At 44.2% G+C, this 26,129-nt stretch overlaps 1 protein-coding gene across 1 annotated transcript; it reads right to left on the bottom strand.

Moving 5' to 3' along the window:
- Positions 1 to 1,382: 1,382 nt before the first annotated feature.
- Positions 1,383 to 22,801, bottom strand: GCM1 (glial cells missing transcription factor 1). The gene is made up of 5 exons (XM_080387775.1): positions 20,698 to 22,801; positions 18,631 to 18,883; positions 17,575 to 17,687; positions 16,453 to 16,581; positions 1,383 to 12,913 (listed from the first exon to the last, which is right to left on the bottom strand). The coding sequence occupies exons 1-5, from the start codon at positions 20,797 to 20,799 to the stop codon at positions 12,293 to 12,295; spliced, it is 1,218 nt and encodes a 405-aa protein (XP_080243901.1). The 5' UTR covers positions 20,800 to 22,801; the 3' UTR covers positions 1,383 to 12,292.
- Positions 22,802 to 26,129: the final 3,328 nt, after the last annotated feature.

Genomic DNA, 26,129 nt, shown 5'->3' with positions numbered 1-26,129 from the left:
TCTCAGTTCCATGTTTGAAGAAACAAAAGAAGTACAAAACATTGGTCCTTTTTCTCCTCTTTTCCCTGAAGCCCAGTGTCCTTGCCTCCTGGTTTGAACGGTGGTCACACAAACAGCTGACTTTGCTTTTAAGACAGCTGGGGGAACAGATGCCTCAGGGTGGGTGGGGAATGGGATCCAGTGGCTTAGTGCAGAGGAAAAGGCACAAATCTCTTCACATTATGAAGGAAATTTGGTAAACATGTATGTAAGAATCAGTTATAATCAGTTTTCACTAAGAGCGTATGTTATCAGGGATTTTAGTTTTGTTTTTTTCTTGTGGCTGATCTTTCCCAATGGCTGTGGCATCCTCTCCACGGGCAGCAATACTGGAGATCAAAGCATAGACTGAGCTTGTTCTTTTTGCCACCGTGTCTGACACAACGTGCAGAATGAAAGTGCTTGTTCCCAGGTGATGTCTGCACCAATGCCTGCAGAGCTGGCTCTGCACCGGCCGGGGATTGCTGGCTGGAGCTTGGTAACCCGCGTGTACAGAAAGGGCTGCCAGCAGTAGAAGTTACTTAGTGGAAATGGTATTTAAGCTAGAAGTAATTGTGCTTTTTCCAGCATAGACAAATTGTTTCCTGTACAAATTAATATAGGGATGGGTATCATTGGTCTGATTGCTTCTCAAAAGCGTTTCCATTTTCTCTTTATAGTAAGCAATGTTAACTCACAACTCATTTCAGCTGAATCCTTCCCACACCTCACAGATATTTTTTTTATTTTATTTTTTTTGCGGGGGATACCTAAGGAAAAGATTGTTCCTATTGTACAACCTCAAGAAGACCTTTGAAATTCAGGGTACTTTCCACAACTTCTGTACTTTGGTTTCAGTAAAATAAATGAAAAGGTCTTTAATTTGTTCTGGATAATGTGACATCTGCCTTAAATGACAAATGTGAATATATTGGGTTGGTTCAGTGCTGCCTGGAAATTTAATCACATGGAGAAAAAATATTGAGTACCCTTAAACTCACCTTGCGTACACTTTTTAGTAATTGACAGTGTCTAGACAGATGGTGATCTGGAAATTAAAGTCTGGGAAAAATAAACTTACAGATATTAAAGTCAGCTGCATTTCCCAGCGCTAATAAAGTGGGAAGATTGGGGGGTTAACTTTCATAGCAGCTGACAAAACAGTTGCCAGCAGTTTTGTTTGGAACCTGCTCCCTCTTTAAGAAGTGTGCCTTTTTAAACATTTCACATAAAAACCGACCGAAGTCTGTAGAACCTGAAAAACTACAACAAACAGTAATCTGATGATAAGATGCGTATTTGTCTGGGTATGTACAACGCAGTGAATCAAGTTTTTCTTCTTTCTTCTTGAAGGACTCTAAGAGTCTTTTATGAGACCAAAATCATACAGTGTGTTGGCAGCATGTGGTTACTGTTGTTCACAAGAATTAAAAAAACAACAACAATGGGACACACTGTTGATCAGCTGGTGGTCACTGAACTTCAGCACAGGAGCATTCCTGCTCATTTTAAGCTAAAATTGCATTTCTGCTTCTGTTCAGGCATGGAAGATGATTTGCTGTAGAACAATTATAACCTAAACAAAGTTTAAGCTTACAGCATATGAACAGAGAAAAGATTACTATTACCCCAGTTTTAGAGTCAAGCCTGAGTTAAGGTTTTCCAAAAGATCTAAGAGAACTAGTCACTGTGCTCTGCTTCAATTAGTGCTCTTTGCCCTGCTGTAATACTTCAGGACTACTGAAATACAGAGGTGTCGGAGTGTGAGAGGTTGAAAATGTGGATAAAAGTAGAAGTCTGCAAGTTTTTCAGGAGCCCTTGCGTTTCAGGGATGGGTAGAGTATGCCTCGTGGTTCGGACAGTGTCTGTATGGCTAAATGCAGGGTGGGCTGAAGCATGGTGACGCAAACTACATCTTTCTGTGCTACTTGGCCTGGGGACAGAGCGGCCACACAGTTGTGGGGACAGCCCAAATGGTGGGGCTCACTCTTTTGATATAGAAGAGCCCAGGCTGTTCTTGGGAGGAGGCTGGCTGACCCATCGCCCTGGCACTGGCTGTGTGCCTTCATCAGTAGGCATTTGGGGTTAATGATGGGAGAACCTGGCCAGGCACTCCTAACTGTAGCTATGCCCAAAGCACCCGCATTTCACGTAGAAGTGATCTTGGCCTGTGCAAAGCTGGGTGTGAGCTTAAGCTTTCTTGAAGCCCAGACCTGGGAGCAGGCTTCATCCACTGAATGGGCAAGAGCCAGACAGAGGGAAAGACGCTAGTTTCTGAATAGGAGGAAGGGTTATGTTGTGGTTACGCAGGTAGAGCCCATAGCGTGGAGGAGCTGAACTCCACGGAGGTAGTTCCAAGTTCCCACAAGTCTCTGCCTACTAAATACATGCAGCTGGGCTGCATGGTTAGGATAAGGTGAAACAGGACTTTTACTCCCTTGCTATAAATCTGCATTCATCAACAGGACTAGGACGGGATAACAGCTGGTATGGTCATCTTGGGAGACACAGAGAGACTAATCGTATTAAAAAAAAGACATGTTATAGCTTACCTGGATAATAACAACTACGTGCAGCAGCAAATAAACCTGTGCTACCCTCACCATCCAGTGAACCCCCATCAAAGCCTACCTGGATTCTAAGCCCTGTGACAGCTGCAGGTCAATTTTTAGCCAGTTCCCTAATGAAATGGAGTATTAAGCAGCCATCTTGTCAGCCTGACAGTTTCCACCAATAACTTTTGAACTCACTGACCAGTTTCCAAATAAATTTGACAGAGGGACCAAAGATTCAATCCTACCAACTTCTGACAGGTTTGATGAAAGTAGGAAAGAGATGCTGCTAGTATCTCCTTGGAGAGAAAGCCTACCATATGATGTCTATTTTCAGCTGTTATATTGTCACAAACTATCTTCTAGTGCTTCAGTAGTTTTTCTTATACTGTTCCATTATTAGACCCCAAAGAATTCATGAGGGAGACAGGCAGAGGAAGCAAAACCCCAGCTTCATAATTTCTACCATGGAAGACTGTGGTTTCAATCAAGTAGGCAGAAGTTCTGAAGAGTTTTTTTAAGTGAAATTTACCTCCAAGGGTGAGTTTGGAAAAACATAAATCTACTCTGTGCAATGACAGGAGGGAAGGAGAAGGCTCTCTGGATTTCAGGACACCATATTGCCATGATGGAGTGGTCAGGCTTGGAGGAGTGTAGCCATACACTGCCTGAGGGAGCGTGCGGCCAAGAAAAACCCTCTGTTAAAAGGATCTACTTAGAAAAACTTTAAACTTCTTGCTGTATCATGAGGCTTTCTTCTTCTACTGGAATAGGGCTTCCAGAAACCCACGCACTTAAAAATACCGAAGCATTCATTCCCTAGGCATCCAAGAGGGACTTTTCAAGAAATCATTAGTTTTACAGGAAAGAGAAAATCACATGCTTTATCATGGCATTAGGTGACATCAGGGAACACAGAATGAGAACCTGGCAGGGAGGCTGACTGCTAGGCCAGGTGCACCCTGGCTTGTGTCAGAAACAGTGTGGTCAGCAGGGAAGTGATGGACCCCCTGTACTTGGCACTGGTGAGCTCGCACATCAAATCCTGTGCTCAGTTTTGGGCCCCTCACTGCAGGAAAGACATTGATGTGCTGGAGCGTGTCCAGAGAAGGGCAACAAAACTGGTGAAGGGTCTGGAGCACAAGGCTTACGAGGAGTGGCTGAGGGAACGGGGGTTGTTTAGCCTGGAAAAAAGGAGGCTCAGGGGAGACCTTGTCACACTCTACAACTACCTGAAAGGAGGCTGTAGTGAGGTGGGTGTCAGTCTCTTCTCCCAAGTAACGAGCGATGGGACAGGAGAAAATGGCCTCAAGTTGCAGCAGGGCAGGTTTAGATTGGATATTGGGAAGAATTTCTTCCCCAAAAGGGCTGTCAAGCATTGGAACGGGCTGCCCATGGAAGTGGTTGACTCACCATCCCTGGAGGTATTCAGAAGATGTGGCATTTAGGGACATGGTTCTTAGGGACATGGTTTAGTGGTGGACTCGGCAGTGCTAGGTTAATGGTTGGACGTGATGATCTTAAAAGGTCTTTTCCAATATCAGCAATTCAAAGATTTCATGATCTCCGCTGTATGTAGAACCAAAGCCACCACAGCCTGGCAGCTGCATGCTGCAGGGCAGAGCTCTCCCTCCTGCAGCCATGGCTGGGAGCTGGCACTGTGGGTGCTGGAGCTCACAGCCACACCACAGGAAGACCACAGGCATGTTTGTGAGCAGGATTCTCATGGAAATCATGGTTATGGAGAATAGTTTCATCTGGCTGAAGATAAATGTTTCTTCCTTACATTTGGCAGTACTGCTGTGTGTGAAGGAGTTAACAATGAATGCGGTAATTTAACAAAGTCAGGCAAACCTTCTCCGCTCCCAAAAAAAGGGCACCACAAAGCACTGGGAGGGAGCAGGGTTAAGCTGTACATGAGATAGTATCTTTCTGGAAGTTTGCCAGAGGAGGCTGGTGCATGGCAAGAGTTTCAGTGTCATTGCAATGAAGTACTCAATGAGTGCCTTGTCTGCGTGCTTCGGTTGTTAGAGCTTGTCAAGTCACATCAGAACTCCCTGTTAAATTAGCTGTACAACTATTATTAACTAACGAGCTGTAAAATAAAATAAAACCAGAACCAAAACCTCACTTGAACTGGAGGGAAAACCCTTCCCTGCCAATTCCTAGTGGTAGGTTGTCCTGTTGGCCAAAAGGAGGAGAGGAGAGCAGGTTACTGGCAGCCCGATAGCCTGCTGGGTGGTGCTCTGCAGGTGAGCTTGGTGTTTCATTGCACTGATGTACTGCTGCTTGTAATTTTGGTGGCACGATGGTGGTCTGCATGGGTGATCCTGTGCTCTGCCACAAATCCCCCGTCAGCAGGGTGCAGCCCTACTTGCTCCGCTGGCTGAGACTTTCCTCTGGGTCACCGCCCCTGAGCACCAAAAGCCCCATGGCAAAGGGACCCCCGGCCCACCCCTAGGCTGCATGAGTGGGAGACGGAAAGCGAGAAGCAGCCCCTCAGTGCATAGCATCACCCTGCCTGGACAGAGCTGGTGCTTTCCCTAGCCCACCTGTATGAAGAGGAACAGCTTTTTTCATTTCTCCAGGGGTGGCTTTTGGCAGGTAAGCGGGGCCTCTGGGAAGTTCGGTCCTTCTTGGTAGGGTGATTTAGTGCATAAAAGTGCAGTAAGGTTGGGGCAGAATTTCAGTCTGGCCTGAAGTTTTCTCCTTAGTGCATACAAAGACCAATGAGGATCAAACCAATAAGGTTTACTCAGTGGAATAAACCAGCAAGACAACATCAATTTACTTTTTATTTTAACTCACTTTGGCCAGGGTCTGTTCATTCGTCCTATGTTTCACCCACCCTAAGGCCAGACACTTGTTCTTTTTTCTCCTGGTTTCATCCTGCCCCCCTGACTTTCCTTCGAGCATGGGGGTCACTGGGTCTCCAGTCATACCATTTACATGGATACCACCTTGTCCTCACCATCCCTGTCCTTTGAGACAGGGAATCCCACTCCTGTCTGCAAAGAATCAGGGAAGTCCAGAGGCAGTGACCGTGAGCCACCCCTTTTGTCTGAAATACATTGCTGCTTTTGCTGTCAGCTTGGAGCGTCTTGCCTCCAGGGATCCTGTTCTGCCCAGGGCCATTGCTGGCTGGGCTGAAGATCATGGTTTCCTCCTGTCTTAGCTGTGACTTGAGCAGAGGAAATCTGGATGTTTGGCAAACAGCTTTTCACAACACCCAATGTTTACACTATCCACAGATATTAGGTTAGTCACAGCTGTTCATGTGGCAGCTGTTGCTCATTGCTGAAGGTGCCTGAGTCCAGTGTAAGGCTGAGATGCCACCAGCTCACCTTGCCGCCCACAGGTGCTAGGGGAGAGACTGCAGACATGGTGACAGCAGCATGTCATTGCCCTCCGCTCCTCAGCTGGCATTTGGGGCAGGAGAAGGCCCCGCCAGCTGCTCCCTGCTGTGTCCTGGCAGTAATGTTCTGTTGGGGGCAACAGAGTGAGGCACCTGATTCTGCCACAGGCATATGCTATCTCCTTTAGAAGCAAAAAGGAGCTTGATGCCCAGTTGCTGTATGGCTTTGGCCTTTGCTTAACAGTTTCCATTTGGCACAGAAAGCAGTAAGCAAAGAGGACACTCTCATGCTGTGGTTTGTATTATTTATGATTGTCTGTTTTTAGAACAGCAAATAGATTGGGCAACCCTTGGTAACAGAAGACCTAAACCACGTCACTGATGATACAATTGCCAAGTGATCTTGAACCTTGATGTAACTGGTTTTAAGAAATGAAAAACACTTGTTTGAGGCAAGCCCTCCGAGGCAGTTTTGCTTCTTCAATTACTAACTGGAAACAGAAGGAATAAGCTCAGAGTGAAAAGCTGGCCAAAGTCCTTCCTGGCTTGCCGTGTCCTCTGAAAAGGTTATCTGTGCCCCAGGAACTACTTGCCATACAGGAGATCATCTCATATTGCTCACAGAAATCAAATAATCCAACACGGAGAGCAAAGGATGCTTGTGGCATTCAGATTGCTGCTGCTGTTGTCTGCAGGGCCACAAAGGCTGTGTGCTGCTGCTCCAGGGTGTTCCTAGTACGTCAGGTCTTTGGATGACTTTCTGGTTGTGCCACACAGTACACAGTTAATTCAAGTAAAGGCATCTGGAGACTGCAACTATCTGGTTGGTAACAGCTATGGGTGATCCTAAGTGTTCCCAGAATCACAAAATAGCTGAGGTTTCAGTCCGCCTCACTGTCCACTTAGCAAGCCCATATTTCATCAGGATGTCTCTGAGATTGTTATAGAAGACAGTGTTGAAAGCCTGGCTAAAGTCAAGACAAAAACCATACACTGTTCTCCCCTCATCCACCAAGGCTGTAGAAGGCTATCAGGTTGGCTAAGCAAAATTTCCCCTTCACAAAACCATGCTGACTGCTTCAAATCACTTTCTAGGCTTTCATGTGTTTGTAAACTGTTTCCATGAGGATTTTCTCCATCATTTTTGCAGATTTTGGGGTGGGGCTGGTTGACTTGTAGTTCCCCAGATCTTCCTTCTTGTTCTCCTTGAAGACAGGAGTGACATCACTTTCTTCCAGTCTTCAGGCACCTCTCCTAGTCACCATGATGGATCAAAGTTTACCAAAAGTGGCCTCACAATGGCACCTGCAATCTCCCTCAGCACTCATGGGTGCATCCCATCAGGGCCCATGGACTTATGTATGTTGGGTTTGTTTAAGTGCTCCCTAACCTGGTTCTCCTGCATCCATTGTGAGTCTTCCTTGCTCCAGAAAGTGAGCAATGTCAGTGAAGTTTACCTTGTGAAAGACAAAACCCCACAGTGCCTGGGGACTGCAGCAACTCGGGGAGAAAGGGGCAGTCTGCATTGAATCAGGGCCAGTCTGCATAGCTTGCATGAGAGCCAGGGCCAGTCTGCTTAAGGTGTTCGGATATGCAATGTTAATATCCTATTCACGCTCTGCTTTGATTACTGATTGCATCTATTTTTACTCTGACCCAGCAGACTTCCTTCATTTTTCTTCTTAAATAAACTGCACCACCTCCCCGTCCTCCTCTGCCTCCCCTGGGCCCCCACACCAGTTGCTGCCCTGTCAGGTAAAGCCTGTTCCTGGCTCAGAGAAGCCGTACCCCTGCTGAGGTCTGCCACAGGGGCCACTTCTACATTTTGCTTGCAATGAAGTAAAACACATTCGATGATCCCATTCTAACTCCCTGACCATAATTACTTAAAAAGCCCCAAATGGCTACACTGAGGGGAAGCAGGGCAAAATCGCCTTAAGTACCAGACACACAGATTATTAAACCTCCCAAAGGCCATGAGGAAAGAAAAGCTTTATACAGTCACGCGTAGACTATCCCCTAAAGCTTCCTCAGCTGGAGTCCTTTCTACTAGCAGCAGTTTGACACACTTGTTTTGTTTAAAAATATAGAGAATGCATTTAGTACCATATTTTAAAAAATAGTCCATAACTCTGCAGTTTATATAAAATAGTTTATAGCCTCAGTCAGCTAAAGGGCAGGGGCTTTGTACAAAGGGTTGAAAACGAAAACATCTGGCTGTGCTCAGTCTAACCTGCAGTTCTGTTTGCATGCAAAGGCAGAGGCCTCCGGGGAAAGGAAGGCCAGAAGAAATGCAGGGTATGTGCCCAGGGCTGGAGGGATGTGGGGCAAATCCCTGTTTTGACTTCCCTTTCTCACAATGACATTCTGAGGATAAGCACACTAAAAAATTGAGGTATCCAGCTGCTGCCTTGTATTATTAAGATACTCCTTCTGATTATATGTCTAGATTTCATCTTTAAATGCTGAATGACTCAAAAAAAACAACCATAAAAACTGTGTTTCTGTAAGATACAGTCTGGCTAATGTATCATTCTGAGCAACATTACTGTGGTTCTCTGGTGGCCTCAGAAGAGCCATTACAGAAGCGCAGGGATTACTCCCAAAGAATATTGAGGCCAGTACTTTCAGAGCTAAGACCTTGGGAAAGCAGTAAGCGTAGACCATCCACACCGTGTAGGGACATTTGCGCAAGCTTTGGCAGGTTCTACAGCCATCTGAAACACTGATAAGCCAGAACAAAACGTTTTGCCTGTGTAATCAACCACATCCTGACCTCCTTGCATCTCTGCCACTTTCCTAAGATTTTACTGCAGCTGTGCCTTGCAGAAAACCATTTTCTGCAACAGAGAATAAGGTTAGAGAGTTACCTATGGGTGGATCCTCATATATCAGTTGCTGTTTCTTCATTAGCCTACCCTGAATAACCTCAGTGTCCAGTATATTTTTGTAAAATTGCAGAGGATTATGCATCCAGTACCTTTTTTCACTTCTGATTCTTACCATCACCCAGTTGGGCACAGTATCTTAGATCTGGTTAGAAGAGGCTTAAAGCAGCAACATAAATACATTTTCTTTCATGTATCCCAGATACATTGCAAAAAGTCATTTTTGTGAAGGTCAGAGCTGGGATTGGTATCTTTATATTCTGAGCCAAAGAGATATAAATTTGGCATTATATTGACCCACCGTGGTGAGATTGTACCCAAAGTGAAGGGAGTTACTGCCAGCACAGAAGTCACTGCAAGAACATGGAAAGGTCAAACTGACCCTGGCAGCTTGTAAATCTGGAAAGCCTTTCTTCATTTAACCTTAGAAAAATAATGAAGTCTTAGTTTCCTCCTTTTTAAAAAGGAATAACCTGTCCTACTGGAGCCTGAAATGTGTTCCTCTTGGAAACATACTGGGTGCAATGAATGCTGCATGAGCGGGGGCTGGGGGCTCCCCCGAACGGCAGGACAGTCCTGGGTGCACAGCAATACAAGTACGGGACCTGCAAGAAGGCACGTCCCTGCTATGGCAGGTAGCTGCTGAGTGGAACTGTGCTCACAGGAATGGGTTCCGTTTTGGAAACCTTTTGGTTCAGACTTAAAAGGCAAACCAACAAAAAGCTTCCTGCTTCTCAGGCAGTAAACCAGGTTTGGTAGTAATTGCCTTTTTAGGGAGATTTGGTAGTAATAGTCCTTTAGGAAGACTGTAAAACTCAGTAACTGGATGCTACCCATCTTCAAAGACTTGAAGAAAAGGTTCATCTGCAGGAAAGCAAATCAGACATGAGGAAAAAATGCTAACAGTTGGGATGGGGATTGGTTATCAAAACCCCTTTGCTGGCATGTTTTTAAAACAGAGGAAGGGATTGGTGAGTGTAAAGGGAACTGATGGTACTTTGGTGTGGGGACAGTGTCTGAGGAGTCTCACAGCCACACATCGGTATGGTACCATTGCTGAAAGACAATGCTGGCAGCAGTGCAGCAGAGAGGTACGGAATGTAGAGGAGAGGCGAGATGAGACAGAGCAGGATGGCAGTGGGCAGGGTCCATGCCCTGTGCAGTCCCTCCCTGGTGCAACTGGTTTGGCAGTAGCAGAGGAATTTCAGCTATGGGACATGCAGCCCCAGGGAACTTGTCCGTCCCTTTTCCTGCAACTCACCTCCCCATGCACAAGTGCTTATCGCTTCTGTTGATTCCACTTTTTCTGTCTTAGAGTGGAGGTTGTCATTACCCTTGATCACAAGCTACTGATCCAAAGAATCAAACAACACACAAGGTTTGGTATTGGCGTGGGAGTAACTCACAGACTAAATAGAAGTTTGGTGAACTGACCTTCACATACAACAACGGACTGTCGTTTTGTGATCTACATTTAGATTTTTTCCACATAAAACAAGTCACTATGCATCCCCTGTTTAATAAATTGCAATAAACATTTTGAAGCTATAAATATAATTTGCTCATGTCTCATAAATGTCTCTGAACTCCACCCGTTGCAACGAGACTGGTTTCTCTGGTAACTAATATATTCCAAAGATTTTTTAAAAAAAAGGGAATCTAAAAAGAAAAAACAAGTCGTCCCCCCCCCCCCCAAAAAAAAAGACAGATGATAAGACTGAACCTGTTTGATGGACACAAGATACACCACAGTCTGAGGTACTGTGAAGTTTTTATTGCCACTTGTTTCATAATACTGTCCTCCCAGACCCATCCCAATAAAAGGTTTATTTCACCTCAGTCCATGGGGGCACGGCTTGCTCCACAGGCAGGGCAGGACACGGTTAGGACCTCCAGCTGGGCAGCCTATGGAACCCAGGCTCTCTACCTTCATGATGGTTAAAGGAACCTCATGAAATCTGGCTCCAGACATGACATCCCTCAGCTCTTCCTTGCAGAGGTGGCAGCAGGGACGTGTGTCAGTGCCCTCACCCCTCTGTGGGGTGAGGGTCAACAGCCCCTGAAACCTGGTCCAGAGAGCAGCAGGGAAAATCAGGAAACAGGAAAATCATGCAGATGTGAATTATGGGGAAAGAGAAAGGAATCTTTGCCAAAGCTCTCTGAGCTGGCCACTAAGTTCAGGCAAGAAAATTCGTATTTGGCATCCTACTTTTTTAAACAAAAGTAAGGAACCGATAGCTCCTGCTGAAACATATCTTATGGTAGTGGTCAGAAAAGGGTGTGATGTATGGAAAGGATGCTGAAGGATTTGTAACAGTCTGCAATGAAAGAAAAGTGGCTGGAAAAACCAGCAAGGCACCTTAAATACATACATGTATGAAACTGTGTTCAGCCCTGCAGAGAAAGGACTTAGGGATACTGGTGGATGAAAAATTGGACATGAGCTGGCAGCGTGCACTTTCAGCCCAGAAAGCCAACTGTATCCTGGGCTATGTCAAAAGAAGTGTGGCCAGCGTGTCGAGGGAGGTGATTCTGCCCTTCTACTCTGCTCTGGTGAGATGCCACCTGGAGTACTGGGTCCAGCCCTGGGGCTCCCAGCACGGGGAAGAATGGACCTGTTGGAGTGGGCCCAGAGGAGGGCCATGAAGATGGCTGGGGACTGTAACACTTCCCATGAAGAAAGGGTTGGGGTTGTTCAGCCTGTGAAGAGAAGACTCCAGGGAGACCTTATTGCAGCCTTTCAATGTAAGAAAGACAACAAATTTTTACTATGGCCTGTAGTGATAGGACAAGGTTCAAGGGTTTTAAATTGAGAGGGTAGATTTAAATTGGACTTAAGGAGGAAATTATTTTACAAGGGTTGTGAGACAGTGAAATAGGTTGCCCAGAGAAGCTGTGGATGCCCCATCCGTGGAAGTGTTCAAAGTAAGGTTGAATGGGGCTTTGAGCAACCTGGTCTAGTGAAGGATGACCCTGCCTGTGGCAGAGGGGTTGGACTAAATAATTTTTGAAGGTCCCCTCCAACCCAAACTGTTCTGTGATGATTCCATACCATACGTTCACAGGGCTGGTGCAGTGGAGGGATTTAGATCACTGCCTGAAGGAGCTGGAAGAGTGCAGAGAATAGCACACAACAGCTGCTGTCCTTGAGGTCATCCACCTGCACTTTCCACAGTCTCACAGGCTTGAACAAACTGAGTATCAAGGGGGATTGAAATGCTACCAAACCAGAATGGCAGCGAGGTAGTCTGTAAGAAGAGCCGATACCTTTTATTAGGTCAATGAAGTAGCAGGGGGAAAGGTAACAGTTAAAAATAACAAACAAAGACATGTCTTCAAGTATGAAAGCCTCTCCTGAGGCCTGCAAGAGGAGCTAAAGAGGGGATCGGCTGGGTAGCAGTTTCACATCCACGCTGCAACAGGGATGGAGAATTGTGTCCGTTGCCAGAGGAGAGGGGAGAGCAGACATTTAAACCTGGTCACCATAATGGGTACAGGTTAAAAGCCATGTCATCGTTGCAGTGGCTGAGACCCATACAGCACCCTCCCTCGCCCCCTTCTCCTCCACTTCCCCTTGCAGGTGCCCAGAAGGGGCGGTGGTGTGGTGCCCCGCTGGCCCTGGGGCAGGGGCTTCCCTGAGGCGCGGGGTAGGGCGGCAGAGGGAGGCCGCTGCTGCTGTGGGCCAGCGGGGGGGTCTCCTCACAGGATTCATCCCCCAAAGGGCCAGCACTAGGCCTGAAGGGGTGATGGCTACTCTTTGTCACGGGCAGGACGTGCTGGGTGCCGGGGTGGGCGCAGTGCTGGGGGGAAGGGGCTGCACAGAGCGGGTTGGCCACGGGGATGGCAGGGCCACGGCCAGGCCTCCCGGCGCTGGGGGTCCTCCCAAGGGCTGGGCTCCTGCTCCAGGTCGATGCCTCTCCGGAGCCCCCGTCCTCCCCAGCTGCCCCTGGGTATGGCGGCCGCCCGCAGCAGCTGTCCAGCATGGGCTCCCGGGAGCTTTTGCTTAAATATCCCCTGAAATTAGCGGGTAGCATGTAAGCGTCTGGCTTGGAAAGGAGCAAAGGCAAAGCCTTCTGCGTCGGCATTGCACCTGTCAGAGACTTGGGAAAGCAAGGTGTGGTTTAGTAAAACAAGATGTTCTCTAGCAGCATGAAATAAACACTGTCCTGTATGACACCTCGTGAATGCATTCAATTAATACCAGTAATGAAGCAGACACCGTAGTAGAGCCTCCCTGTAGGGCAGTGCCGGTGGGCTCTAGGGGCAAACCAAACAGGGCTCCCAGATATGGCGGGTCTGGGTTTGTTTCAGCAGTTTTTGCCCAAATCCTGTTCTACGCTGAGAGAATTGTTAGACCTCACATTCATAGCCCTCGGGGTCCACTGCCAGCATATACTGAAGAAGCGCCTGAAAACGAAATTATGCTAATACATTTGACACCACAGATTATTTTTTTTTTACCCTATGGAGTTTGGAAAAGTTAAGTATGATTTTTTTGAACTGATTGTTTTAAAGTCTTTTTTTCACTATCATAATATTATGCTTCAGTTTTTGAAGACTCCTATTTCTAATTCATAAATTTTCCTACCTTTACTTTTTTTACCCCACAAACAGAAATTTTATTCAGCGAGGGAGGAGCACACAAGAATTATTCTTCTGGGTCTTTTGTTCTAGATATTTCACAACTCCTTTAACTGCCCTAATTATTAGATTATAATTTTGCAAGCTTCACTTCCTTTCAGGACACTCATTCTGTGTTACCATTTCTGATGAATACTTACAGGTCTGTCTTCTTTGTAATTCTGCTTTTGCATGCATTTAATTATAGTGATTTTGCTGACTGCCAGAGTAGCAAAGCTCCTTTCAGCTGTTCACCACATGAGAAGAAATTCCAACAGCCTGATGTAGGACCCAGCCCACCTTCAGCTAAAGGCCCGCTGACACCATTGAAGAAAACTTCCTATGTATCACTTGCTCTATTTTGGGTTCATACGTGTTTCTAAACTTCTCCTCCCTGGTCTCTTGTAAGCATATTAAAATGGAATCTTTTCAGAAGACTTTTTACAGGTTCACTGACATGGGTTCCATGTGCCAAATCAGACTCCTGAGTTAGTTGTATCATAGCTGGTCTTTCAAAACACAACTACGATTCCCAGGAAAAACCTCCTGGTGAGCCATGAACTGGAAAGCCTGCTGAGGGTGAATGGTGTCACTCCAACTGCACCGAATGAGACCAGCTGAAGAGCAGGCTCTACAAGCAGATATTTATCACATCTTTGATCTGTTCCTACTCCCACACAATTTGAAGTGAAAACACCAGGAAGGTGGTGTAGGAAGGACATGTCTAGAGGGAACTTGACCTCAGTAAGACCAGTAGGCTCAGGTATACAAGAAAAAAGCCATGTGGCTCAGTAACATTTCCTAAGTGAAGACTAGTTTAGTGTTCATGGGGACAGAATTAAACCAGTGGTATGAAAATCATTGTTTCTGTATTTGTTAGAGATTTACACAGTGGCTCAACTGCTTTTTCTTACGTTCGTGTTCCCAGGCACTTGTGTCAAGAGGACACCATCAGTCCATCCTATACTGTCTGACTGTCCCATCCTAAGTCAGTGTGTCTTCGTAAAAGTGACTCCTAAGCTCTTTTTTTTAGTGTCCTCCTGAGTATTTCCAGTAGAAATAGCTGCAACTCCTAAACTCATATTCCATTCAAATGGGTTTAACTTCCTCTGTTCACTTTTTTAATCTACTTCTTGGGCTACTGGATCCCCCTGCTTCCCTATGTGGCCCATTTAAGAACTCTGTCCCCACCCAGCCCAATTATCCCTTTTCTCTGTAGCTGACGGACACTGATTACTATCCCAAACACCAAGCTGGGGAGGATGCACATCAAAAGACAAACTGCATGTGAAGATTGGTGGTGTACAGTTGCATGTGACACAGCCTTTGCAAGGAAGATCACTGGAAAAACCCTCACTGCCCTACCCAGTTCCCTCCATCAGGCACGCAGCAGTCCACAGGATCTCTGTAGATGCTTTCACAAGTGTTTCCACACCCAGCAGAGCTGATGTTTTAACATCAGTGTTTCTGTAAGTACTTCAAAGCACTCTTCTGCCTTCAACCCCCTCCTGGAGACCCCAAGAGCAAGCAGGGCACACCAGGCAGAGGTGATACACCTTCCCCTTATCAACGCTGGCAAAGCCCATGGGGGATGAGCAGAGGTGGAGGATGCCTTCACTTTTCTGTGGCACCTCCTCCATATCAGTGGAGGACCTTGGGACACATATCAATGTGAAGAAAACACAACAACCTGCTGTCTTTTCAAGGATGGGGCAGTGCCTCCTGCACCTGAGGGTGCCCTCACAGCCCTTGATGGTCTGCAGGTGGCCAAATCCTGCTCAGGGGCAGCTTTCATGCAGGAAAGCATCTCTCTCCTTGATGGACATTAAGTCTGAGAATAAAACAATCCAGACCTGGTGCTAAAGTAATTAGGTTTTCTTAAGTAAATGCTGGGGGACTGGAGGAAGAAGGAGTAAGGATTTCTGGATTTGCCTTGTTAATGATGAGTTTGTTTTGTTTAGGATACTATACACAGTATATAATATTATATAGGTAATGTTATATATTGTATTCTATACTAAAATAGTATACAGTGTGTGTGTGTGCATGCACATACACACATACATGAATATTCCTCCTGAGTTCAAATATTGCCAAAAGTATTTCGCAGTTTTCAAGTGTTCATTTGTTACAATTTTCTCATGGGGTGGTGCAATCAATACTATGAGTTAAATCAAATTAAAGCCTTCTAATATTTTCCTTCAATGTCAATACTGATTAGGCTAAATATCTAATCACTTTATTCCCAGATTTCTGTGTAAATAATTCAATTTCTGGAGCAGCACTAAAACAGAACTTGTAGGAAATTTTGTAAAGGCAACTCTGGCACTTAAAAAAGGAAAGAGCTGGGGCTTTAAAGCTGTGTCCATGCTGCTAAATAAAATGAGGCCAAGGGCTGATGTTGGTAACACAGACCAAAAGGTATGCCCTGGCAGTGCCCACACTACATCCTGGCTTTGGGCAGCCTCTGGACCTGAAGTGAAATGTTGCAAGGGCTGTGCTGCACCCCACCAAGGGCTATTTCCCACAGCATCAGCTTGAGATTCTGATTGCCTGTGGCTTGTAGTGTGATGGCATGTAGGGACACAGGTAGGTTCAAAGCCAGCTGTGTACAGTGAAGGGACCTTGTCCAAAATCCTGCCAGGGGATGGTCCCTGGCACATGCTGTCCTCCTGACCCGTGCCAGGGCACTTTGTCTGTGAGCACGAGTTAGCGCTGGCCAAATCCATCGCAGAGGTCATGTGAATAGTGACATGACTGAGCCTGCCCTCCAGCCCTACTTTGTTTGCCAGTATAGATGTAGTCAGAGGCTCCAGACAGGGGGTGCTGGCAGTGAATAGCGGTGCTGAGCAGAGCAGGGTGCTCAGAACAACCCTGCTCCTTGGCCCCATCACAGGGAAGCAGAGTGCAGAGATGTGAAGCCTGTTCCCACCCAGACCCAAAGCTCAGACAGCTTCCACCGTGCCTGGAACCATGGATCACTGACCCCACAGTTTCATTGACCTGTAATAAAAGTTACCTCAGTCTCCTGGATTCTTTTTAATCTTGGATAAGATGGAGAAAAAGCTGTCTGTGCTTTTTGGACTGATCTTCTTGCTTCTGCTTCTATTTTTGTTTCTGGACGTGGATGGTCATGAGCTCCTTTGGACTTTTGAAATAAATTATGATATGTTAGAAACAACCTTGTTATTAATCTTAAGGGAGCAGAATTTGTAGCACAGGCCAAAACCACACATGGCCTGATGTAATGCTTTTTATTTAATAAGACCTATTTAATGTGAGCTCAGGTAACAAACATATCTCAGATGAAGTGTGATGGGGTAGAAAATCTCTGAAATCATAAAACCAGTGCACCACATTTATGTGCAAAAGAGACTCCCCACACTAGAGCCCCAGTTGAAGCTACAAGGTCTTCTGCAGCCTGGCTACAGTGTCCCTGTAGTCATTTCCATTCTTCTCACACTTTAGACATGTTTATCAGAACATTAACTTCCATTAGGTTCCACAAAGAATTAATTTTATTTAACCTATGAATAAGTGAAAGACTGGAAAACAGGAGACAGTTCAGTGGTTATGGTACTAAATTAGGACTATGGTGTCCAGAAATAGTGACCATTATTTAAATACTTACATACACTGTTTTCCAGATACAGTTACATATAATGCACAGATGGAATTTTCCATAGACAGTCCCTTGGGTACCACCATTTCCTGCTCTAAGATAGCCTCATGCTTATTTGTAGTACCTTGGAGAAGAGGCTGAGATAACATAGCGTTTCTGACTTTCTGAGGATTCGTTGGTTCCTATGTACATGAAGCAAAGTGCTTCAAAATCAACAGGTTTCCAAGGGAGCCTAAACGAAAAATATAATACGCTGTAAAATCATAGTAGCATAGGCTAATTTAGGTTGGAAGGCACCTCTGGAGGTCTAGCTCAACAGGACCTGGCAGGACTAACTTCAGAGTTAGATCAGGTTGCTCAGGACCTTGCCCACTCATTGTGAAAATTTTTCTCCTTACAGTCATTTGACCTTGTCATATTCAATGACCCTTATTTGTTGGAACAAAAAATCTCCTTAATCAATCTTTTAAAACAGTCTTTAATATTAAATTGAATAACGTATGGTAATTTTATACCAACCTGAAAAAATATGAATTGGCCTTCGTGCCTCCAGAAGTTGGTAACTGGGTAACCACCATGGCCTCGGCAGGAAAGGAGCTGCAGGGGTCCATTGCAGTTTGGGCAGCATTTTCCTAGAGCAAAGATGGTGGAAATATTTTCTATACACCACCAAACAGATGAGTCCTATGTGATACAAGGGTTCGTTGCTGGTAGATTGCCACTTCTGGTTTGGGGGTCAGAAACTACACTGACAAAAACTATGCAAAAAACTTTCAAACATAAGCAAAAATCAATATAAGCAAACTAATAATTGCCTTTATTTTGTTCCATTATTAAATGTAACTGGAAAAATTATTTATATTATAGTTTTATTATCATTTTATCAATTATTATAATGGTTAGTTTTAGTAGTTCTTAACTTCGCAGTGTCTGGAATGTCATGTGTTCTCTGATTTTTCTAGAGGACATAATTCTGACCTCAGTGAGTGCTTGAGTAATACCTTTCTTTAGCCAAAATGTTAATCAGATCCAGAAATCAGTACGTGCTAGCTCTACTGAGCAATCAGCAATTGTTTGGAATGGTCTCGTTAAAAATGTGTGTCCAGCTCATGTTCTTTATTTGCATTGTCTTGCTCTGGTGACATGACTATAAGGCCTGTTTCCCAGCCATCATAGTTTATAAGCAAATTCTTTCCTGCAAGACCTGCCTCTTGAATTACTCTTGGGCACGTGCAGTAATGAAGCCAACACTCAGGTCAACAGAAAGCTGCCAGTACTGCACAGCTTCCTTAGTAGCCTCACTCATGGGCTTGAGATGGCTGAGAATCAATCTCTAACCATCAGAAACAGAGAATTTAAAAAAAAAAAAAAGTAGAAGAAAACAAACAAGTGAACAACTCCTTCCCCAACAGCAGTAAGAAATGCAAAATGCATTTTTCCAAAATCAAGTGTTGCACTTGAGTATAATGACAGTGGGAAGGTTGGATAATGCAAAGGGTATCCTCTACTTTGATTTCTTTTACGTTGTGCTCACCTATGAACTGCCATATAATGAGCAGCCATGTTCATACTCACGCTGTTGTTTTTGCCTAGCTTTATCACATATGGCTGGTCTTAGGTAGATCTTTCTCCCATCCAAAGTCGAGCAGTCATTGCCGCAGACTACCACCCCAAGGCAGGACTTTTTTAAGATGCGAGAGTTGTGGTTGTTGGTGTTTCTCATTGCCCAGCTGCTGTGATGCTTCTGAGCATTTTTATCCTCTGAGCTATAGATACGTTTTATGTAGGAATCTGGCCATTCTTGAAACCAGTCTATTTGTCTTACATCCTGTGGAGATACCAAAGCAAGCCATGTTTTAGGCTGGGGGAGAGAAGAGCTTGTGCAAGAACCCAGCAGACCTGGTCCTCTGCTGGGTGTCTGTCCTCTATCCTGGGTGACTCCAGCACCTCAGCAGATGATGCTGGTTGGCACGAGGGAGCAGTGGAGAGGAAGCAGAAAAATCACAGCTCCCCATGGCTCCCCATGAGCCCCAAAGCATCAGGAAAGCCTGGCCAGGAGGTTGTTCTCACTCATCCATGGGTCCAGCTTGGTGCAGCACCTCCCTGGGAGGGGAAGGTGGGGTGCCTGACATGAAATAGCAGATAGTTTCCTTGCAGGCAGCGGTCACTGCCTGCCTGACTTCTGTTATCTTTCATGGCAGAGAGATTGCTTTGCCTTTCAGGCTATTCACAGCAGCATTACATTGAATCATTCAGCTTATTTGGCTCAGCTATCTGGAAAATGGGCAAATACTGAATCAGACTAAGATTATGCCCCCATTTGTAGGTCTTTAGTTCTGGACTTTCATTTGTTTTGGTCTAACTGCCATGAAAGATTTCCACGGTGATTTTTCTGAAGTCCAAAACAAAGAAACCTGACAACATGATCAGGTTTTATTTTCACTACTATGGACTAAGCAAAAAAAAACCCCAAGAACAACACTTTAAGGAATAATAAATACATAAAAATAAAATTTGATGGGAAAAAGAAAAGAGGACCAAACACACATCATCTCATTGGGTACAGCCATCACAGTAAAATGCAATAAACTGTAAAGCACCTTACTGAACTGCTGGTGGTTCTGAGAGAAAAGATCTTACAGGAATACAAACACATAGTAGGAATTTCCTTGAAATTGCTGATCCCAGCCACTGAGAGCCATTACAGCAGCAAGAATATCAACTGAGAAGAGAACTCCTGTGCTCCCACAGGAGCCATCGGATAGTATAGGGAAGAGTGTGAAGGGAGCCTCCAGGCTGAAATGCAAGTGAAGGTGACCTTGGAGTGGAGGGCAGGGAAGGAGGCAGCCTGAGACATGGAGGCTTTGGGCAAAGAGCAGTGGCACAGTAGGGAAGAGACTGGGATCAGATAAGAAGACAGGGTTGGGAGGTGAAAGGCAGAGCTGGACCCTGAGGGACCGCAGCAGGAGGAATCTAACACAAACATGCTGAGGTGAGGGACAGGGAGATGATGTTGGCGTGCAGTGTGCTGTGGGCTTTCAGTGGAGAGCATGATGGAAATTTTTAGATACGAGGACTAGAAAAGGACTGGGGGAGGGAAAGATCACCATTCTGCCTCTGCAAATCTCTGCAAACACAAGCAGCCTTTTTCTAGGTTCTCATGAAAGGAGTGTTGCCCTCTGTGGAAAGCCAGCCCACTTGCCTGGACCCCATCTACAGCAAGGTTGAGGACCCAGAATTGCAAGGCAGTCGCAGGTGCTGTGCTAACTTCTCATAAAGCACTACACAGGGCAAAAAGCAAGTCCTGGACATTTCTGAGCACCCACAGCAAGAGATAATTTTTTCCCCTTGCTTTCTCTGCACCTCATCCACCACAGTGGACTAGAAAGGCAACACATCTGTAACATTGCTGGTTTTCATGTATCAGTAGCTCTTTCAGTAATATGTTTAAGCAAAAATGCATAGAAAATTCAATATTTGCTCAATATTTTCTAGCTTTTCAGTAAAACACTGTCCTATACCTCGAGATGGCAAAGATAATAAAGGCAATGAGGGATAGGTAACTGAGGAAGCATTTAAGCTCATTAGTAAAGCAGAGACAACCCGTAGAACCGAATAAATTTCTAAGACACAGACACATACCTGGGGAAGTTTGATGTCATTGATATCCCAACTTGTAATTTCTCCATGTTGGGAAGCAGAGTCCTCCTGCTCCATAACAACATCATCTGCACCTTTCAGCATTTTTTAATTCCTTCCCCAAATTAGCAAGAAAGTTTCTCCTGGCTGCTTTTGAAGTTGACTGGCTGTCAGTACTCTCAAGCAGCTTACAACCAGGAAGCCGTTTCCTGAAGCTAAATGATAGAGAGGCTGCTCATTAAAGATAAAAATCAGTGTCCTTCTGCCAGAAAAACTTGTTCCATTAAAAGTTTTGCAAGCCAGCAATGAGTGGAAAATATAGCTTAGAGATAGCCTGTGATGTTGCAGAGGCATCATTAACAGCAAGCAAATCGTGCCTTTGTCATCTGTTCTGTTTTGCTCAGTGTCCTCTCATACCAAGTTTATAGTCATGTAACTATGCTTATAGGCTCTTTGTATGTCTATCTGACTCTGGTTCAGTATTTCCAAATCCAAACTGATTGAACAGCTTGGTGGCTGCTACGGGCTCTTTGAATCACTGCTTACCCATTAGGTATTTCACACACTGCACGTGACAAAGGTGAGCAACAAGAGGGGACTGCTACATCATTTCAGATAAAATCATGCTCAACTATTTCACAATTGTTGGCATGTCTAAAAGCTTACTGTTTGCATGAGGGAAGTGTAGAAAAGGAGGTCAGGCTACCTGCATTTCCCTATCTCAACAGCAGACTGAAGCAAAAAAGTCCCACCAAGGTATGTTAAAACCAACAGGTCTTGCCTGAAATCTTGTAAAGCAGATGGTTGTCCCACTCCAAATTTCAGTACCAGCCAAGCTTAATACCATATCCTCAGGGATCCCACACATGAAAAAGTTTTGAGGTTCATTTCTTTTGGCAAGGAGAGAAAAGGTGAATCTGAAAATGAACCAGCCAGTTTTCTCTTTCTGGGAACAGGGACAGCTTCAATGGTTTCAGGAAGGTCACTGTAATTTATTTCAGTTAAGGATTTGTTAAAGACTACCGAATAGTGGGAAAAGGAAAATCTACTTGATGCGATTCTATGAAATAGAATTAAATTTATTAAACAGAATTTATTCTATTGTTATTTCTGGCTTTGCATATGCATGGCCCTTGGAAAGTGACTTAGTCTCCATGCCCTTAGGTTACCCATTTATAAAATACCTATGATCTTAATTTCTCATGTTATATTTTCACCTCTAAAGCAAAAGTTTGCAGGTATTTGCAGAGCACTTGGGACATTTGGCTGTGTGGTGCTCTGGCAGCATAGTCAGAGCCCCAGTGCCGCACTTTATGGCTCAGGGTGTGGAGGTGGGGGAGAAAGAAAGCTATGGAGGAGCATCCCCCATGGAAAAAGACCTCACAGAGGGGTGTCTGGTAGTCAGCACCAGTGTGCTCAGTAATTTGAACTGAGGCTGATTCTTGGCGGGCAACTAACCCACCGAAGGGTCAAATGAGATGTTAGACCACAGAAGGGAACATCACTGCTCAGAAATACAAACCACTGCAAGAAGCATCAGGTCTTTGTATATTTTCATATTTACTACAATGACGATGGAGATAGTAAAGTCAGGACAAACGAAATATGAGCTGCATTGGAAAACTGAGTTGAATTTAGTAAACGCATGACCCGTGACTATTGTGTGCTCTAAAACATGAAATGATTTGTTATATAATTCAGAATGATAGTCTCATTGCTTTTCAAAATGGAATGGCTTAGAAATTGATTTTTAATTTTGTTCTTGTTAGAGAAAATGGGATATTTCTTCTTTTGTGTTATATTGATAGAGATAAAACAATAATTAAATGTTACCTTAAAGATTAATGAAAGACATAGATAATTTCATAATAATATGCTCAAAAAATGAAGTTACAGAGAATCATATATATCTAGCTACTTGCAGGTAAAGGCTGAAATACTAGCAAAAGCTTAGAATGATAATTACACGATGACGTGGCATATTAAATTTCTGATCGTTATTGTATAGCTTTAATTATTACTAAAGTGTAGCAGCTTTATAAGTTGTAAATTCTGAATTTTTTTCTTCCCTTCCCTTCCCTTCCCTTCCCTTCCCTTCCCTTCCCTTCCCTTCCCTTCCCTTCCCTTCCCTTCCCTTCCCTTCCCTTCCCTTCCCTTCCCTTCCCTTCCCTTCCCTTCCCTTCCCTTCCCTTCCCTTCCCTTCCCTTCCCTTCCCTTCCCTTCCCTTCCCTTCCCTTCCCTTCCCTTCCCTTCCCTTCCCTTCCCTTCCCTTCCCTTCCCTTCCCTTCCCTTCCCTTCCCTTCCCTTCCCTTCCCTTCCCTTCTCCACAACTAAGTGTTCTGCTCCTCTTAGATAAAAAGTGAAAATTTAGATGTCAACATTTATTTATTTTGATCTGGAAAAATACATGTAAGAAAAATGGCAATTATTATATTAAGAAGGAACAACGTAAGTAGCACCTGTTTGGCACTGGAATGTGGTGTAGTTAATTGTGCTTGAAGAACAGTGAAAGTAATCTAGTTCTTCTCCTGCCCTTTGGTTTATTTTTATTTTCTTATTCCTTGTAAATGCTCATTGATACAGAAGATAAACAGCAGGGTGTAGCAAGGTTCTGGTTTTGGTCCAGTGTTTAATGTATCTGCTGATGATTTGGACATGAAGAAAACAGAAAGGGGAAAAAATTGCAGAGATTACAAAAATGTATCTGAATTAATCCTTTAGAAGAATTTACTTATGTTTCACCCTGACAAAATGATTCATGTTTAGAAGTGTAATAGTTAAAGTATTTATTTATCTTACAGAACTGCTTTCAGTTAACTCATGGAAGTGACTGAGGGATCCCTATGGGCAGTTGCACAAACATAAGTTGTCAGGCAAGAAGTGACCAAGCTGTTGTAATACAGAAAGACTGCAGTGAAGGGCCATAAAATAAACTGCGGTATTACCAATTCACAGACCATCACTGATTTTTCACTTATGATACTGTGCAAAAAGACCAGTCCCTCCCAGAAAAAGAAAGGGCTCAGGGCAAAGGAAATCCATAAAATCTGGGACTGTTCACTCTAGAAAAGAGACATATAAGCAGGTTTGGTTTTTTTTAAAAAATTAACCTGAAATACAGAGGGGTGTAGAGAAAGCAGGGGGTGCTTCTCATTTAACCACCCAACAGCCCAGGGCACAGAGTGAAAACAGCTAGCAAAATCAAAAGTGAGGCAAAGCAAATATTTTTTCATTCATTACATACTTAGTATTGGTTTGTCTAATGAAAGCTATTTCATCTCCCTACAGGCTTTGCCCCACTTATTTCTTTAGACTCTTGTGCTACAGCATTACTACTAGTATTGCTGTAGTATGTCATGAAGGTTGAACACTAGGCAAGACTGGAAAAGAGATCAAAAACATAGGAAAGAAATAATATTTGAAGATCTGTTATTTAATATTTAATATTTAAATATGCCTACCATCTGAAATATAATAAATTTAGAAAGAGATATTAAGCCTTATATTTTATGATTTATGGAAATTTTTAACTAGCAAGGATTAGGAAGGTTTCTTCTATTTTCCTTAGAAGTACTTGGTGTTAACCACTTAAGAAAAGGATGATGAATTTTAAAAAAAGATTATGTATATTACCAATTTACATGAGCCTACAGGTTAAATTAACTCAATGAAATCTGCAAACTCTTATTTGGAAGGACAGTATTGCAGACTGTAACTGCAGATAGTCAGGAATTGCTTCAACAGTCATTTGTGACAAGAGATCAAGGATTGGAAAAAGCCCTGGAGCCCTACAAAGCTTCTTGTGTTCAGGCTCATGCTCTGGAGAGGGCTGTGCAACCCTGCATGGCTGCGCCTGGGGAAGGCAGCTGTGGCTGCAGGGGTTGCCCAGCGCTGTCTCTGGCTGCAGGGCTCTGCTGCAGAACAGCAGCTGGAGGCTGAACGCGTGGCTGTAGGCTTTGCAGAGCAGTCACCAGGTCAGGCTCCTTTCTTGTATTGTTTTACCACCACATGCAGAAGGTGCTTTTGTCAGTGCTCCCATCAGTCTTCCTTTTTCTGTCTTCGGTGTCACCTTTCAGTGATGACAACCTTTAACTGATCTCAGGTGCAGTAGGTGGCCCTTTACATGTGCTGAGTTACCTGTCCTGTCAACAGCATGTTTCACCATCTTCCATGGCTGCCTTTGTGCCCTGCCTTCAAGTGCATGATTTTCCCTGACACCGAAAGGTTCTCCCTGCTGATGGGACCTCTCTTGCTGATTCTCCACTGCAGGTGTTGGCTTTTTGCTTCTCATCCTTCTTTAGTCCCCCTTTCTTTACTGCAGAGTTCTTACGGTGCTGCACCACAGTAATCAAGGAACATGCATGTTTGGAAGACAACTCTATTGTATGAAGGTGCTACTGATACTCCTTGTGGAATACATCTCGGGATTGGCCTGACAGCTTTTGAAAAAAAAAAATTTAAAATACATTCTACAGATTTTAAAATAACAATTTTATCTTCCAGTTCAGCCTTGCTATTTGATCAACTGTGGCAGCAGCATGATTAAACTCCCAGACATGGAGCATAAGCTCACTACAAATAGACATGTCATTTCTAATGAGAAGACAGTTTTGGCCTGTGCAGAAGTGCACTGGGGATACAGCTCATTTTCTGGAGACAAGTTTCTGTTCCCAGATGGCCCTCACGTATCCTCAAATTGGCTGCCTCTCTCAACATCATTTGAAATGCTTGTGCTGTCTTCACCATTCAGTATCCAAAAGTGAAAGCCTGTCACCTGTGGTCTGGCTCTTTGAAAGAAAGATGGACATATTTTGAGGTGGAAGTATTTTAATATCCTTGGTTGGTTTTGTTTGTCCTTTGTTTCTCTTTAACTCTTTTCTTGAAACTAATATTGTTAATGCCCTTGATACCAGAACTGGCTGATGATCTCATGTTTGTGTTCAGTTACCGTATTTCTGAATTCTGGACTGCTCGGGATAAGAAGCCAGTTGTAGGTAGCGTAGTTTTAGCTTTGCTGCTTCAGCCACATTCACTGAACACTTTTAAAAATATTTTTTTGTTTAAAATTTTAATTTCCTACCTTGTCCAGACATCTTTTTTTCTAGAATTCCTGTTTGAAATGACGTATTCTGCAGGGTTCTCTGACAGTCATCTCATATAAAACAGACATGTCTACACCACAGATTATAAACCAGACAGATTAGCCTAGAATTCACCTCAGAGCTCAAACACTGGTGAATGTCTTGGATTCTTTTTTTTTTTTTTCAGAATACAAATATGTAGTTTGCACCACTTTTGCCCTCATGGGCTTAGGTCACTACTCAGTACAGACTGTCAGGGCAGCTTTGTCAGATCGCTTGGGAGGTACTATGTATTGTCTACCCGTATTGTACAGAACAGAGATGCACACTCACAAACCATTGTAGCATCCATCT

This window comes from Falco punctatus, assembly GCF_963210335.1.
Source record: "Falco punctatus genome assembly, chromosome: 5".
Classification (NCBI taxonomy): Eukaryota; Metazoa; Chordata; class Aves; order Falconiformes; family Falconidae; genus Falco; species Falco punctatus.
The sequence above is the reverse complement of the archived record's forward strand: the minus strand, read 5'-3'. Positions and strand labels throughout refer to the sequence as shown.

What these genes read in the sequence shown, in the direction of transcription:
- GCM1 (XM_080387775.1), bottom strand. Translation starts at nt 20,799, where the DNA reads ATGCTGAAAGGTGCAGATGATGTTGTTATGGAGCAGGAGGACTCTGCT. An exon ending in ATGACATCAAACTTCCCCAG is followed by an intron (nt 18,884 to 20,697) that starts GTATGTGTCTGT and finishes GTATCTCCACAG; the next exon opens with GATGTAAGACAAATAGACTG. An exon ending in AGCTAGGCAAAAACAACAGC is followed by an intron (nt 17,688 to 18,630) that starts GTGAGTATGAAC and finishes TCTTTGCTCTAG; the next exon opens with GAAAATGCTGCCCAAACTGC.